Source organism: Oncorhynchus mykiss, chromosome 28, assembly GCF_057628025.1.
Source record: "Oncorhynchus mykiss isolate SJ-2025 chromosome 28, ASM5762802v1, whole genome shotgun sequence".
In the NCBI taxonomy this organism is placed as follows: Eukaryota; Metazoa; Chordata; class Actinopteri; order Salmoniformes; family Salmonidae; genus Oncorhynchus; species Oncorhynchus mykiss.
The window spans coordinates 31,027,298-31,043,772 of record NC_143049.1 but is presented as its reverse complement, the minus strand read 5'-3'; the positions used below and the strand labels follow the sequence as shown (position 1 = coordinate 31,043,772).

The window sequence follows — 16,475 nt, the reverse complement described above, 5'->3', positions numbered from 1 at the left end:
CAAAAGTTCACCCAAGTGTTTTGATCTAAATCACAATTGCAACATTTGGTTTAAAATAAGGCCTAGTATTTTCCCCCCATATCGTAGCAGTGTGGAAATTATCTCAAATGAGTGCAGGAAGTGCAGAAATTTATGGAAATGCAGGAAATGATTTTAGGTTGAAGTTGAATTGAACAGTATAAAACAATCCGACTGGAGAAAGACCCATTGAAATAATTTAGAATATACACTACCATTCAAAAGTTTGGGGTCACTTAGAAATGTTCTTGTTTTTGAAAGAAAAGCAAGGCAGAGTTGCAAAGAAAAAGCCTTATCTCAGACTGGCCAATAAAAAGAAAAGCTTAAGATGGGCAAAAGAACACAGACACTGGACAGAGGAACTCTGCCTAGAAGCCAGCATCCCAGAGTTGCCTCTTCACTGTTGACGTTGAGACTGGTCTTTTGCGTGTACTATTTAAGGAAGCTGCCAGTTGAGGTCTTGTGAGGCGTCTGTTTCTCAAACTAGACACATTAATGTACTTGTCCTCTTGCTCAGTTGTGCACCGGGGCCTTCCACTCGTCTTTCTATTCTGGTTAGAGACAGTTTGGGCTGTTCTGTGAAGGGAGTAGTACACAGTGTTGTATGAGATCTTCAGTTTCTTGGCAATTTCTCACATGGAATAGCCTTCATTTCTCAGAACAAGAATAGACTAGAATAGAGAATAGAGTTTCAGAGGAAAGGTCTTTGTTTCTGGCCATTTTGAGCCTGTAATCGAACCCACAAATTCTGTTGCTCCAGATACTCAACTAGTCTAAAGAAGGCCAGTTGTATTGCTTCTTTAATCAGACGAACAGTTTTCAGCTGTGCTAACATTTTCTATTGATCAATTAGCCTTTAAAAATTATAAACTTGAATTAGCTAACACAACGTGCCATTTGAACACAGGAGTGATGTTTGCTAATAATGGGCCTCTGTACGCCTATGTAGTCATTCTATAAAAAATCTGCAGTTTCCAGCTACAATAGTCATTTACAACATTAACAATGTCTACACTGTATTTCTGATCAATTTGATGTTATTTTGATGGACAAAAAATGTGCTTTTCTTTAAAAAACAAGGACATTTCTAAGTGACCCCAAACTTTTGAACGGTAGTGTATGTGTTGCCACCCTAGGGTCACGCACTACTCATGAAGCACCCTAGGGTCACGCACTACTCATAAAGCACCCTAGGGTCACTCACTACTCATAAAGCACCCTAGGGTCACGCACTACTCATAAAGCACCCTAGGGTCACTCACTACTCATAAAGCACCCTAGGGTCACGCACTACTCATAAAGCACCCTAGGGTCACTCACTACTCATAAAGCACCCTAGGGTCACGCACTACTCATAAAGCAAATGTAGAACTTCTATTAATCAATAACATAAAATAACATAAAACATTTGAAAAACCATGATATTCTGGATATGATATTTTGGCCGTATCGCCCAGCCCTACCAACAAGTGCCCAGCATATGTGCCCTCCAAGCTCGTCATCAAGTTCGAGACCCTGGGTCTCGACCCCGCCCTGTGCAACTGGGTACTGGACTTCCTTACGGGCCGCCCCCAGGTGGTGAGGGGCGGCAACAACATTTCCACCCGCTGATCCTCAACACTGGGGCCCCACAAGGGTGCGTTCTGAGCCCTCTCCTGTACTCCCTGTTCACCCACGACTGCGTGGCCACGCACGCCTCCAACTCAATCATCAAGTTTGCGGACGACACAACAGTGATAGGCTTGATTACCAACAACGACGAGACGGCCTACAGGGAGGAGGTGAGGGCCCTCGGAGTGTGGTGTCAGGAAAATAACCTCACACTCAACGTCAACAAAACTAAGGAGATGATTGTGGACTTCAGGAAACAGCAGAGGGAACACCCCCCTATCCACATCGATGGAACAGTAGTGGAGAGGGTAGTAAGTTTTAAGTTCCTCGGCTTACACATCACAGACAAACTGAATTGGTCCACCCACACAGACAGCATCGTGAAGAAGGCGCAGCAGCGCCTCTTCAACCTCAGGAGGCTGAAGAAATTTGGCTTGTCACCAAAAGCACTCACAAACTTCTACAGATGCACAATCGAGAGCATCCTGTCGGGCTGTATCACCGCATGGTACGGCAACTGCTCCGCCCACAACCGTAAGGCTCTCCAGAGGGTAGTGAGGTCTGCACAACGCATCACCGGGGGCAAACTACCTGCCCTCCAGGACACCTACACCACCCGATGTCACAGGAAGGCCATAAAGATCATCAAGGACAACAACCACCCGAGCCACTGCCTGTTCACCCCGCTATCATCCAGAAGGCGAGGTCAGTACAGGTGCATCAAAGCTGGGACCGAGAGACTGAAAAACAGCTTCTATCTCAAGGCCATCAGACTGTTAAACAGCCACCACTAACATTGAGTGGCTGCTGCCAACACACTGACTCAACTCCAGCCACTTTAATAATGGGAATTGATGGGAAATGATGTAAAATATATCACTAGCCACTTTAAACAATGCTACCTAATATAATGTTTACATACCCTTCATTATTCATCTCATATGTATACGTATATACTGTACTCTATATCATCTACTGCATCTTTATGTAATACGTGTATCACTAGCCACTTTAACTATGCCACTTTGTTTACATACTCATCTCATATGTATATACTGTACTCAATACCATCTACTGTATCTTGCCTATGCCGCTCTGTACCATCACTTATTCATATATCTTTATGTACATATTCTTTATCCCCTTACACTTGTGTCTATAAGGTAGTAGTTTTGGAATTGTTAGCTAGATTACTTGTTGGTTATTACTGCATTGTCGGAACTAGAAGCACAAGCATTTCGCTACACTCACATTAACATCTGCTAACCATGTGTATGTGACACATTTTTTTTTATTTGATTTGATTTTGAAGACTGTTGGAAAAGCATTCCAGATGACGCTGGTTGAGAGAATGCCAAGAGTGTGCAAAGCTGTCAAAGGCAAAGGCTTGCTACTTTGAAAAATCTCACATATAAAATATATTTAGATTTAACACTTTTTGGTTACTATATGATTCCATATGTGTTATTTCATAGTTTTATGTCTTCACTATTATTCTACAATGTAGAAAATATATATTTTTTAAATAAAGAAAAACCCTTGAATGAGTAGGTGTGTCCAAACTTTTGACTGGTACTGTATATACACTACCATGCAAAAGTTTGGGGTCACTTAGAAATGTCCTTGTTTTGAAAGAAAATCACTTTTTTTCTCCATTAAAATAACATTTCTTTACTGCATGTCATACAGAAAAAGTTTAGGATAATGTTAATTCTAGCTATTATCAAACCGTTATCAGCACTAAAGTGAGAATGTTTGTTTGATTTCTGCAATTACAAAGCAAAGGCTTATCGACATCATGTTCTTCTGTTCTCTCTCAGACTCCAACTCCCCCCAGAGCTCCTCTCCCTGCTCCAGCTCTCCCAACTCCCCCATCCCCCAGGCCCGTCCCAGCTCCCTCCACGTCCTGGGCCGCTACACCAAGGCAGGTCGCTGCAAGTCTACCAGCAGCATCCCCCCCTCCCCGCTGGCCTGTATCCCCCCTCCACAGCCCCTCTCCCCCCAGTGCTCTCCGTCCTCCCTCCCCAGCCTTTCAAAGGGCCTCCACGGCTTCCACGGCAAGACCCTGTCCCCTCCCACCATCGCCCGCCATTCTGTGCGCCCCCGCAGCGCCGAGCCGCCCCGCTCGCCCCTCCTCAAGAGGGTGCAGTCGGCTGAGAAGCTCTCAGGGGTGTACCACGGCGACAAGAAGGCCTACGCCACCCGCCGACACACCATGGAGATGCCCCTGTCGGAGGGGGAGGGGCTAGAGGACCTGGAGGATACCGCCACAGGGTTTGTCTGTGTGGGAGAACAACATGGCCGCCAGGGACTTTATCTGGGCGGTCAGAGAAGCCACAGGGAGTCGGCCAGCAGCGACCACCGCTCCAATGAAGTGGTGGTGATGAGGAAACTGGCCCTGTCTGAGAGGAGGGACTCCTTTAAGAAGCAGGAGGCGGTGCAGGAGGTGAGCTTTGACGACCCGGAGGAAAAGGAGGCCCAAAGCCCTGCGCTCCCCATCAGGCAGCCGCGTTTCAAGGCGTCGTGGATCAACTCGGCTCAGTCCGACTGGAGCCTGGAGGTGGCAGGGCGAGGAGCACAGGGTACAGCAGCGCAGAAATCCAAGCCAAAGGAGAAAGAGGGGTATTAGCCTAGCATTGCTCCAATAAGGTGAAAGGTCTAGGTAGAGTCACACCCTAGACTAAGGTTACATACTCTCTGACCGGCTACTGTACCGTATATGAAGGGCTTGCATGTTTATCCGCGAGAATATACTCAAGCCTGAGCCAATTGAGGCAACTGGAGGGAGAGTACAAAAAAAGAAGACTTCACACGGTGGAGTTACAGTATGCATCGTACCACACTCGAAACTGTTGAGCCAAAATTGGTTTAATCCCTCCCACCTTTGGTTTTAGGTTCACTGTAGCACCTGTAACATTTTTGTACTTTGTAAATACATAATTTTTTAATGAAATAACCTATTTATTACTTTTTATGTTCATTTTATTTGTTTCGGGCTAAATATAACTTCATTTATTGGCCCTTATTTGTGACAATGTCACAAATTTGATGCGCCCATTCTGTTATGTGAATGGATAGAGACACGAGGAAACTCCAAGTTAATTAACTAAATTAAGAACAAAGATTTGGATGTGGCTTATAGATGCAGACAGCCGATGAATAAAATGTTTTCTCCAATATCTGTTAAATTGTTTAACATTCTATTAGTATTCCAAAAGTGTTTCATGACATGAAATATGGCTGCTGGTTTTGTCTGATCAAAATAGGCCTTTCAAACATACGTTGAATGTTTATGTACTTAGTGTGTCCAAGCCCTTTAATTCAGTGCTGTCTTTAACACACAAGAACAATAATGTGGTAGTAATGATTCATGGTCACAGGGATAGTGAAATAGTGCCCCCGTGCCAAAGCATGGATTTGTCATAAGAGCCCTTCTAAATAAGAGGTACTGTACATAGGAAGCTTCAGGATTGAGCCCCGCTGCCAAGCCCTGTCAATCATTCCAGTGATATCATCAAATGGATAAACTCCACCGATTTCTTCCATTGGTTTAAATCACAAAATGATTGACGGGACACAAAATAAAGGACACTTCGTTCTGTCATTGCTACCTTTTTGATACTAAATTGTTTGTGATCTTGCAATACCATACTGACCTGCTTGTTGAAGCAAGCTACCCTACAAAGTAATCTAGCGGTTGAGTGTATTTGCACAGGTTAGGCGTTTTCCCTTAACACTGTTCTCATCATTTTTCAGAACTCTTGTTTTCCTTTTGCATTTTTAGAATTGTGCAGTGTATGTAGGATCTGGCTCCCTGTGCTGTTTAATGTCAGATGTGTACTGTATGTGAACTTTTTTCATCTTCACTGTTAATGGGGGCAATCTGCAGTTGCTCCATCCATTTTTGGACTTAATTATATGTACCCATTGATTCTTGATGATTATAATTTATAAAAGCCTCATGAGCTTCGTTCAACTGTCGTTCCCCATCAGAACCCAAAATATAAACTTGTTTTTCTCCAGTGGTTGTAAACAAAGTAAATGTAAACAAACCCTGTAAAGCCTCAAAACATGGTTAAAACAATATATTTTTTTGATATCATGAATTTTAGTGGTTGCATTTCTCCAGCCCATTCCTCAGCTTTTTACTAAAACAGTGGCGGGGAGAAGAGTATGCTTTGTTATTGTTTCAACTGCTGATTGGCTCTTTAAATTATTTTAAAAAAATGTACCCCTTTTTTCCTCCCCAATTTCGATCTTGTCTCACGGCCGGTTGTAACACAGCCTGGGATCAAACCCGGGTCTGTAGTGACACCTCAAGCACTGTGATGCAGTGCCTTAGACTGATGCGCCACTCGTGAGGCCCCTTTTAAATTATTCTGAACAACTAATGACAGGGATCAGCAGGATTCCAACTGAAGGACAAAGAAATTAAACTGTGTTTTGTATATTTTGATATGGAAGCAGTCTTGTTGCGTTGCTGATACGCCTATGCTGTTTACGAACACCATAACTAACCTAAACGGAAGTTGGCAATCAAGAACAACAGACTTGATAGAATGGTGAGAGATTTGAAGATGAGATGTAGGCAATGGTTTGGCTGTCAACATTGTATACTGTCATTGTTTTCTTCTGCAACTATAGAATGAACAACCAAAATTCTTCCACTCGTGGTTATATCAGATAAACTGTTATATTAGGATGAACTGTCTTACTGTATGTCAGATGATGTTAGGAACACGTGTTTCACAGTTGGCTGGGGATATGGGAATATTGACCAAGTTAAAACACAAATAATAATTTGTCACCAACTAATACTTGAACAACTGGAACGAGACAGGATAACAGAAGGTCAGAAATCTAAAACGTATCTACTTTTTAAAAATTGATATACTTTATTAGTACTTGAAACAAATAAGTGTGATTTTTGTGAGGGTATAATAAAATAGGGCATTCAATTCAAAATGGATTTCCCAGATCTTGATGTTGTCAAAGTGTGGTCCCTTTATTGGAAATAATACTGTGTCCTCGTGCTAGACATCTTTCACTGAACTGGATAACTAGTCGTTATATTAGTCCGATGTTGTTTTCATGGTCTTGCTTGCTAGAGAATTTATCTGATTCTTTGATTGCAAATATATGACCCATTCTGCACTTTTACACTGTTTAATGTAACGCAAGAAAAAAAGACACTGGTTCTGAATGCACCCAAATGAGTGTGTAGTTTTACATAATTGAAATGTATTCATTTAGTGGTCTTTGATTCAACTTCAATAATGAAACGGGGTGAAAGCCTGAGGTGCACGCAGAATATAACCACCTGATTACAACTACCTTCTCATATTTGTTCCTGATGTATGATAAATGGGATATCTGTAATGGTCAATTGTAATCCATAAACATAATTAATGTTTGTTTTGTCTTACCTTGGTGGCCCTCAAACTTCATTGTATATTTCCCAAACTGGTTTCTGGTGAAAGTTGGTGTGAAATTCATTTTCTCTCAATTGTCTAACAGTGTTTGAAATAAATGAATGGCAGAAGAATAATATGAAGTGTACAGTTCTTTTTGGGACTTACATCTTACAACATTTTGGAGAAGCACATTCACAACACTAACAACTATAGAGGCTTATTGTGATCAAATGCATATTTCTCTATTCAAAACATATATATAGTCTGTAACAATAAGTCTTCAAATCTGATGGCCAGGTACATTATTTTATGTATCCTTTATTTAACTAGGCAAGTCAGTTAAGAACAAATTCTTATTTACAATAATGGCCTACCCCGGCCAAACCTTCCCCTAAACCGGACGACGCTGGGACAATTGTGCACAGCCCCTATGAGACTCCTGACCATGGCCGGGTGTGATACAGCCCAGAAACGAACCAGGGCCTGTAGTGATTCCTCTAACACTGAGATGCAGTGCCTTAGACCGCTGTGCCACTCGGGAGCAAAAAAAAGTTTAACAAACCATACAGCTATGCACAAGGACTACTTTTAACAATTTCCACAAAACATTTTACGAAAACATTTACTGGAAGAACTGTGCAGATGGAAAGTTTGGTAACATAATTTAGGTAAAATCTCCCACTGTTTTTTTGTGTCCACGTTTGACCAAAATTGTTAAATATATGCTCCGATATAAGATTTAACGATTCCAGAAAGAATGGGGTGTCAGCTATGACATGACACATTGACTTTGAAGAAATCTGTTTTGGTTATTGAACAACAGTAAGTGAAGTGGATCTGTACCCAGTAATGGAATTTCATCATGGGTCCCTGATCTGTATTGCACATAAATGCATGGATGTGAATGTCATTCTCTACATGGAGATGTATCTTAAATAGGTACACAAAGGTTTAATTTGCATATTTGGGTATTATTCTAAACACGGGCTATTATTTTAATGAGCTCTGCCCTCAAACAAGACATTTGGTTGGTCCGGACCAAATCTGAACCAATCATAGACATCTATATTTCCCAAGTTTGGACATCAAAGTACAGCACAGTAGAGCTCAGAAGAGTACAGTACAGTACAGTAGAGTACAGTAGAGTATAGTACATTTCAAAACATTACAGTACAATACATTATACTGTACTTAACTCTAGTGTACTCTACTGTAGTCAACTATACTCTACTTTGCTTTACTGTACTGTCCAAACTTGTGGTCTGTGCCTACTACGATTTCCCATTGTAGCCAAATCAATAGCAGAAATTCTGTTACAGATTTTACTGACATTCCATTAACGATTAGGATTCAATCACTTAATAATTAATAAACAAAATAGATATCAGTAAAAACACCAACTACTTGTTACTTATGTTATCTTTCATTATCCTCCCTCCTCATGAGGGATTGAAATTAGAAATATATGTTTTCTAAGAACTCTTTTCCAACTGACCAAAAATCTAAACCTTCTATTATTCCTATTTTTTTGGATGAAAAATCGTTGATAAATGGATATATGCCTTAATTTAAAAAAGAAAATGACTCTTAGCTTCCATTTGACACCCAATTTGACATGATCCTATAAACTTCACAGGTTGGTGCTCATGGGTCCTTTACATGGAAATGGCCATATGCTTCCTGTCCTGCAATGATTCGTGCTTTTACGACTGGGTTCGTTTTTTCCCGTGCTGTTCATATTAGTTCCCACGCACTCTCATTTTCTGCGCGGTGCTGTGCTGGAAAATGGCTGTGTAGGGAGCTGAGAGTCATGTGCAGCAGAAGAAAGAAAGGGAGAAAGAAAGAAACCGGACTAGAAGTAATCAAAGGAGGTGGACGACTTTAAAGTATTGAGGGAAAGAACAGGTGAAAGATAAGGAAACTCGCTGTCTGCATTTCGACGTGTTAAAGTGCCGCCACAGCGAGATATTTGGAAGAAGTATCTGCGTCTGCGGGTGAGTTTTTCCTAAGTTGGTGCACATTTCCAGTGCTATAGCCTCTGAACGGGAAAATGGTGGAAGATCTTCAACTAGGTGCCCTACGCACACAAGGCAGTACGAACTTGCACAGGTCTATAAACTTGTCGAGGACACTGCAACAAGTCGTTTTCTTTAAACTACGCTAAATGTTAAAATAATACCTAGTTAGTTGCATAATGTCTGCCACTTGCAGTACTAACGTGCGCCTCTCTATTGACATCTAAAAATCTACCAAGTCGAGCTAGCTAGCTACTGTAACCATATTTTCCAGAGTTCCCAAACGGCACGTGAATGTTACACTATTTTGTTGGCTACATTTTTACTCAATGTAGCAACATTGTGCTTAACAGACAAAATAATGGCAAAGGTTGCGAATTTCTCGAACACGTCATCTGCAAGTTCATGTACGAGTTTTACTTGCTACATTGTTGCAACATGGGCAACTTTGCTGTAGTTGACAGCACCCCTATATTTTGGACCATTATAATATTGTTATTACACAGTTAGTGCGCTTTGTTGTTTAAAAGTTAAGCGTATTCTGCACATGTGCATTGGTTTAGGACACTGCCAAAGTTATATCTCCAGATTTGTCTTGGATTGATTCCAAAACTTGCAGGATCACCAATGTCTGTGGTAACAATGCCTGTTCACGTGTCTGTTCAGTCGCTATTGCTGTGTAATAATTTATGTAAATTCAGTGTAATGTAGTTTTTTTTGTTTGTTGTATTAACTCGTTAGCTTCTTTGTGCATTGTACTTAGGGTTAGGGTAATGTATGGTTTGTAGGGTTGCTTATGTAAAGGGTAGCGATGAATAACTATTTCACTGTATTACCCCCCCAACTTATAAATATAAGAGAAACAACTAGCCTACATATGAACACTAATGTTGAATAGACTTCTAGTTAGGACATCCTCGAACGTCTATTGTATCTCTTTTGCAAAACATAGGAACAACTTGAGGTGTGTTGAGAGGTGGTACGGCATGCCAATTTTATTCAGTTTAACTTTTCATCATTAGCTTTTAACAATTTTGCTGAAAATGTATTGTTTTTTTGTTTGACATACTTTTTAATGTGAAAAATTTGAGTCTCAGTGTCACTCCATTACCTTCGAATTAATCATGTATATTTCTATTTCTTTATTTCATAAAATATGAACTATTTGTAAAAATGTTAAGTGGGCCTGTGTAATTTCCGCTAGGCTATATCGTGGTTACAGTAAAACACGTTGGGCGTATTAACACAATGTGTCAAATTTACAATATCTGTAGCAAGTGTTTTACAGAGATTTTGCTGCATCGACGTTAAGCTAGCCAGCTCCAGCTTCAGCCAAACAAAGCAACCCATATTTGAGAAGTTCAGGACCACTTCATGGTAGAATTATGTTTCACTACTTTACTTACTTAGGACAAAAAGGTATTGCAAAATTGTTCGAAAGTTGCAATGATTATATACCAAAATATCTTGGCTTGCAGATACTCTTAACAACACTGCAGCTTATTCCTGTTGATACAACCTCATACAAATTAACAGTATTTGTATGACCGGTGACCCCGCAAAGAATACAAATGGTGTATTTGAGTTTCTAGTTATATTAATCTTGATTTAAAATGAAGAAAAATCTAAGTTTATTGGTTGCGTACACAGTTAAGCAGATGTTATAGCGGGTGCAGAAAAATGCTTGTCATTAGCTCCTAGCGGTGTGGCAAAATGCTTGTCACTAGTTCCTAGCGGTGTGGCAAAATGCTTGTCATTAGCTCCTAGCAGTGTGGCAAAATGCTTGTCATTAGCTCCTAGCGGTGTGGCAAAATGCTTGTCACTAGCTCCTGGCGGTGTGGAAAAATGCATGTCATTAGCTCCTGGCGGTGTGGCAAAATGCTTGTCATTAGCTCCTAGAGGTGTGGCAAAATGCTTGTCACTATCTCCTAACAGTCTGGCAAAATGCTTGTCATTAGCTCTTAACGGTGTGGCAAAATGCTTGTCACTAGCTCCTAACAGTGTGGCAAAATGCTTGTCATTAGCTCCTAACAGTCTGGCAAAATGATTGTCATTAGCTCTTAACGGTGTGGCAAAATGCTTGTCACTAGCTCCTAACAGTGTGGCAAAATGCTTGTCATTAGCTCCTAACAGTCTGGCAAAATGCTTGTCATTAGCTCTTAACGGTGTGGCAAAATGCTTGTCACTAGCTCTTAACAGTGTGGCAAAAGGCTTGTCACTAGCTCCTAACGGTGTGGGAAAATGCTTGTCATTAGCTCCTAACGATGTGGCAAAATGCTTGTCACTAGCTCCTAACGGTGTGTCAAAATGCTTGTCATTAGCTCCTAACGGTGTGTCAAAATGCTTGTCACTAGCTCCTAACGGTGTGGCAAAATGCTTGTCACTAGCTCCTAACGGTGTGGCAAAATGCTTGTCACTAGCTCCTAACGGTGTGTCAAAATGCTTGTCACTAGCTCCTAACGGTGTGTCAAAATGCTTGTCACTAGCTCCTAACGGTGTGTCAAAATGCTTGTCACTAGCTCCTAACGGTGTGGCAAAATGCTTGTCACTAGCTCCTAACGGTGTGGCAAAATGCTTGTCACTAGCTCCTAACGGTGTGGCAAAATGCTTGTCACTAGCTCCTAACGGTGTGTCAAAATGCTTGTCACTAGCTCCTAACGGTGTGTCAAAATGCTTGTCACTAGCTCCTAACGGTGTGGCAAAATGCTTGTCACTAGCTCCTAACGGTGTGGCAAAATGCTTGTCACTAGCTCCTAACGGTGTGGCAAAATGCTTGTCACTAGCTCCTAACGGTGTGGCAAAATGCTTGTCACTAGCTCCTAACGGTGTGGTAAAAAAAATAATAATAAAAGACAAGAAATCAAGATCTCGCTGTTTGAGTGGCTGGTGCCTCTGATGCTGTAAAGGAACCTTCTGTTTTGAATTTAATACATGTGTCATCCATATTTTGATAAATCAGTTATCTGTTCATTTTAATGGTCCATTCCTAGTAATTGTAAAATATATCTTACCTAATATTGCAGCACCAGACATTAATTGTATCTGTATAATCCGTTTTTTCATAAATATATTTGTTTTATTATCATACTGCATACATTTCAATGTCCTCCTCAAAAAACCGAGTCAGTCTTTGAGCATGCAAAGTGCAATGTAAAAAAGGTGGAGTTGTTTGGGTCAGGAGCTTGATCACTGCCTAGATACATTTTCTAATATTAGAACATTTCCTTGATTTGCCCAAGCTTCTCTGGTGACTCCGGAGCACATGGCCAAACAGCAGCCAATGGGAGGCCAGGCTTAGTTTCCCTCTCTCTAGCAACAGTGAGTTTCTTGCCTTTTATTCATGAATAATTGTTTTGTGGTCTCCCTCAGCCGTTTGGGCTCTCCTGATAAGTGTGCCGTTTCTTGACTGAATAAAAGTGAGGAAAAAAGGATGGCTCCAGTGACGACAAGCCTGCAAGCTGCTGGCTTGAAATGGAGGCTTTTTTTCAATGTGCAGGACTGTAACAGAGATGATTCTCCTTTCAACTCGTATTAGTTGCAGCATTTATATTGCTGTGGGGGGAAAATGCTGAATCGGGACTACCAAAGAGTGCGGGACGATTGCAGCTTTCTTCTGCAAGGTTGTGAATATAAACAAACAAAAAATGGCAAAGTGGAATGGACTTTTTTTGGCGGGTGAGGGCGGGGGGAGGCGGAGAGAGGGGTGGGGGGTGTTTGGTGGTGTGAGGATTGCGGGCTGTGGTTGGGTATGCCAGTGCCACGTGTCTACCCTGGCACCTCTTTTCTCGACACGGAGGATGTCGGACAGAGAGCCTTGGTGAGTCTGTGCAGTTCCTCTCTCCTCAGAAGTGGGGTGAGTAGTGTTGCCCAATGGTACGGCCTGTAATCATGATAACTATTTAGCGTTTTATAGAGGTGATATTAGAACTCAGGGATGATCACGAGAATGTTTGCTTGCTTTTTGAATGGGGGGGTTGTGTGAGGTTCGAGTGCACGTATACCCGGATTTGAAGATGCGCCACTGAGAAGTGTACAGTTCGAATTTTGGCTTATTTAGATTTTAGCAGCAACTTATCATATCCAGTCAAAAACAAACCTATTGGACGAGCATGTCGTAAGCGACATCACAAAGAGTAGTGATTTGGACGTTTCGAGAGATGCTCCAAAAAACTCTGGGGGCTTCTAAGCTCATATGTCCCGAGTCACAAGCCCAACCCCTCCATTACATCTCTATCTCTGATTTCCTTTTGGTCATCACTTCACCCACAGAGGGGGAAAAGGAGACTTCATCTCGCCTTACTTTGTGGGACCAAACCCTAGTTTGAAAGCCTAATCTCTCTCTGAGGCGCAGTTGCCATTTTGATGGTCAACTTGGTGTCTTTTTTATTTTGTCGCTTCACTCCTCTTGCTGAAGCTACAGTAAAAACAAAGGTAATGTCTTTGACCGTGCATACAGTAGTCTTCGTGTTTTCCAATTCTCCTACTGTGGCTCTGACTTAAGCGACAAAATCGATTGAGAAGAGACAGTCCTATTAATGAGAAGTAACCTCTCAAAACTGTCAGATTATGATTTTGTCACTGAACTGGTCTTGAATAGTTTATTAGGCCTAGGTGACATCTCAAAAACAATGATGTAATGAGTCTACATAGCCATTGAGGACCTTTTTGACTAACATTTATATAGCAAGCTTGTATGAATGTGAATGATTTTATGGGAGAGATGTTTTTCTGCAATGAATCATGTTCGATAATAAGAGCAAGGAGTGTTTTGCATCGAAAGGACTTTCTTTCAATATTGTTGTATTGAAGGGTTTTGGCATGATTAGGCTACTTTTTGAGAAGCCTGACAAAATATTTCTGGAGCAACAGAACAGTCTTATGTGAGACATAATACCCCAATTTCCCTTTATAGAAAATGGTCTTTAATTCGGATGCTTTAGAACTGTAAGGCTGGTCATATTTTTCTGTGTTTCAAACATTGGTATTGCATGTATTTATCCCATTCAGAGCATCAGGGAATGGTTGAGAACTGTAGTATAGTAATGCGACTTTTAATCAAAATAGAGATTTGAAAATGTGATGCAGTATGACTTGGGGAGTCTGTGGTACATTATGACGCAGTAGCATCATCCCAACCAAGATTGCACAAACGCATAGCACTGCCACAGTTCGCCATTTTCATGCTTTGTGGCCGTGACACAGGGATGCTTCGATTATTGTAGGCGACTACTTATATAGTATATATATAATCTCACACACACATACATACACAGTACCAGACAAAAGTTTGGACACACCTACTCATCCAAGGGTTTTTCTTAATTTTTTACTATTTTCTACATTGTAGAATAATAGTGGCGATATCAAAACTAGGAAATAACACATATGGAATCATGTAGTAACCAAAAAAGTGTTAAACAAATGAAAATATATTTAGATTTTAGATTCTTCAAAGTAGCCACCTTTTTCATTGATGACAACTTCATAAGGAATTATTTTCCAACAGTCTTGAAGGAGTTCCCACATATTCTGAGCACTTGTTAGCTGCTTTTCCTTCACTCTGCGGCCCAACTCATCCCAAACCATCTCAATTGGGTTGAGGTCAGGTGATTGTGGAGGCCAGGTCATCTGATGCAGCACTCCATCACTCTCCTTGGTCAAATAGCCCTTTCACAGCCTGGAGGTGTGCTTTGGGTCATTGTCCTGTCGAAGAACAAATTATAGTCCCACTAAGCGCAAACCAGGTAGGAGGACGAATCGCTGCAGAATGCTGTGGTAGCCGTGCTGGTTAAGTGTACCTTGAATTCTAAATAAATCACTGACAGTGTCACCAGCAAAGCACCATCACACCACCACCTCTATGCTTCACGGGAACCACACATGCAGAGATCATCCGTTCACCTACTCTGCGTCTCACAAAGAAATGGCGGTTGGAACCAAAAATCTCTCATTTGTACTCATATGACCAAAGGACAGATTTCCACCGGTCTTTTTTTCTTATTGGTGTCCTTTAGTAGTGGTTTCTTTGCAGCAATTTGACCACGAAGGCCTGATTAACACAGTCTCCTCTGAACAGTTGATGTTGAGATGTGTCTGTTACTCTGAAGCATTTATTTGGGCTGCAATCTGAGGTGCAGTTAACTCTAACTTATCCTCTACAGCGGAGGTAACTCTGGGTCTTTCCTGGAGCTCCTCATGAGAGCCAGTTTCTTCATAGAGCTTGATGGTTTTTGCAACTGCTCTTGAAGAAACTTTAAAAGTTCTTGACATTTTCCAGATTTACTGACCTTCATGTCTTAAAGTAATGATGGGCTGTTGTTTCTCTTTGCTTATTTGAGCTGTTCTTGCCATAATATGGACTTGGTATTTTACCAAATAGGGCTATCTTCTGTATACCACCCCTACCGTGTCACAACACAACTGATTGGCTTAAACGCATTAAGAAGGAAATAAATGTCCACAAATGAACTTTTAACAAGACACACCAGTTAATTGAAATTCATTCCAGGTGACTACCTTATGAAGCTGGTTGAGAGAATGTCAAGAGTGTGCAAAGCTGTCATCAAGGCAAAGGGTGGCTACTTTGAAGAATCTAAAAATAATGTCAAATATAACATATATATAAAACACTTTTTTTGGTTACTACATGATTCCATATGTGTTATTTCATAATTCGGATGTATTCACTATTATTCTACAATGTAGAAAATAGTAAAAATAAAGAAAAAACCCTTGAATGAGTAGGTGTGTCCAAACTGTTGAGTGGTAAAGAAATATACACTACCATGCAAAAGTTTGGGGTCACTTAGAAATGTCCTTGTTTTGAAAGAAAAGCTAAATTAATTGTCCATTAAAATAACATCAAATTGATCAGAAATACAGTGTAGACCTTGTCAATGTTGTAAATGTCTATTGTAGCTGGAAACGGTAGATAAAAAAAAATAATAATATCTACATAGGTATACAGTGGCCCATTATCAGCAACCATCACTCCTGTGTTCCAATGGCACGTTGTGTTAGCTAATCCAAGTTTATCATTTTAAAAGGCTAATTTATCATTAGAAAACCCTTTTGCAATTATTTTAGCACAGTTGAAAACCTTTGTGCTGATTTAAAGAATCAATAAAACGGGCCTTCTTTAGACTAGTTTAGTATCTGCAGCATCAGCATTTGTGGGTTCGATTCCAGGCTCAAAATGGCCAGAAACAAAGAATTTATTCTGAAACTCATCAGTCTATTCTTGTCCTGAGTAATGAAGGCTATTCCATGCGAGAAATTGCTAAGAAACTGAAGATTGAGTACAAAGCTGTGTACTACTCCCTTCACAGAACAGCGCAAACTGGCTATAACCAGAATAGAAAGAGTGGGAGGCCCCGGTGCACATCGGAGCAAAATAATAAGTACATTAATGTGTCTA

The 16,475-nt window shown here is 40.8% G+C and overlaps 2 protein-coding genes across 8 annotated transcripts in view; both read left to right on the top strand.

The window, feature by feature from the left end:
• The window catches only part of mast3a (microtubule associated serine/threonine kinase 3a), a 65,114-nt gene extending 57,937 nt beyond the window's left edge, over positions 1 to 7,177 (top strand). For both annotated transcript variants that reach the window (XM_021589814.3, XM_021589813.3), the window contains one exon: positions 3,450 to 7,177. In XM_021589814.3, the coding sequence (XP_021445489.3) occupies positions 3,450 to 4,258 (809 nt within the window). In that variant the 3' untranslated portion in view covers positions 4,259 to 7,177. The remainder of the gene's footprint in view (positions 1 to 3,449) is intronic.
• A 1,583-nt stretch (positions 7,178 to 8,760) lies between these two features.
• LOC110508907 (phosphatidylinositol 3-kinase regulatory subunit gamma) overlaps positions 8,761 to 16,475 on the top strand; it is a 50,786-nt gene continuing 43,071 nt past the window's right edge. For 2 of the 6 annotated variants that reach the window (XM_021589812.3, XM_021589808.3), the window contains exon 1: positions 8,761 to 9,037. The gene's annotated coding sequence lies outside the window, so the exon portion shown is untranslated. Of the gene's footprint in view, positions 9,038 to 12,285; positions 13,490 to 16,475 lie in introns of those variants that run through there. The other 4 variants (XM_090225031.1, XM_090225033.1, XM_021589809.3 and 1 more) reach the window with 4 other exon arrangements.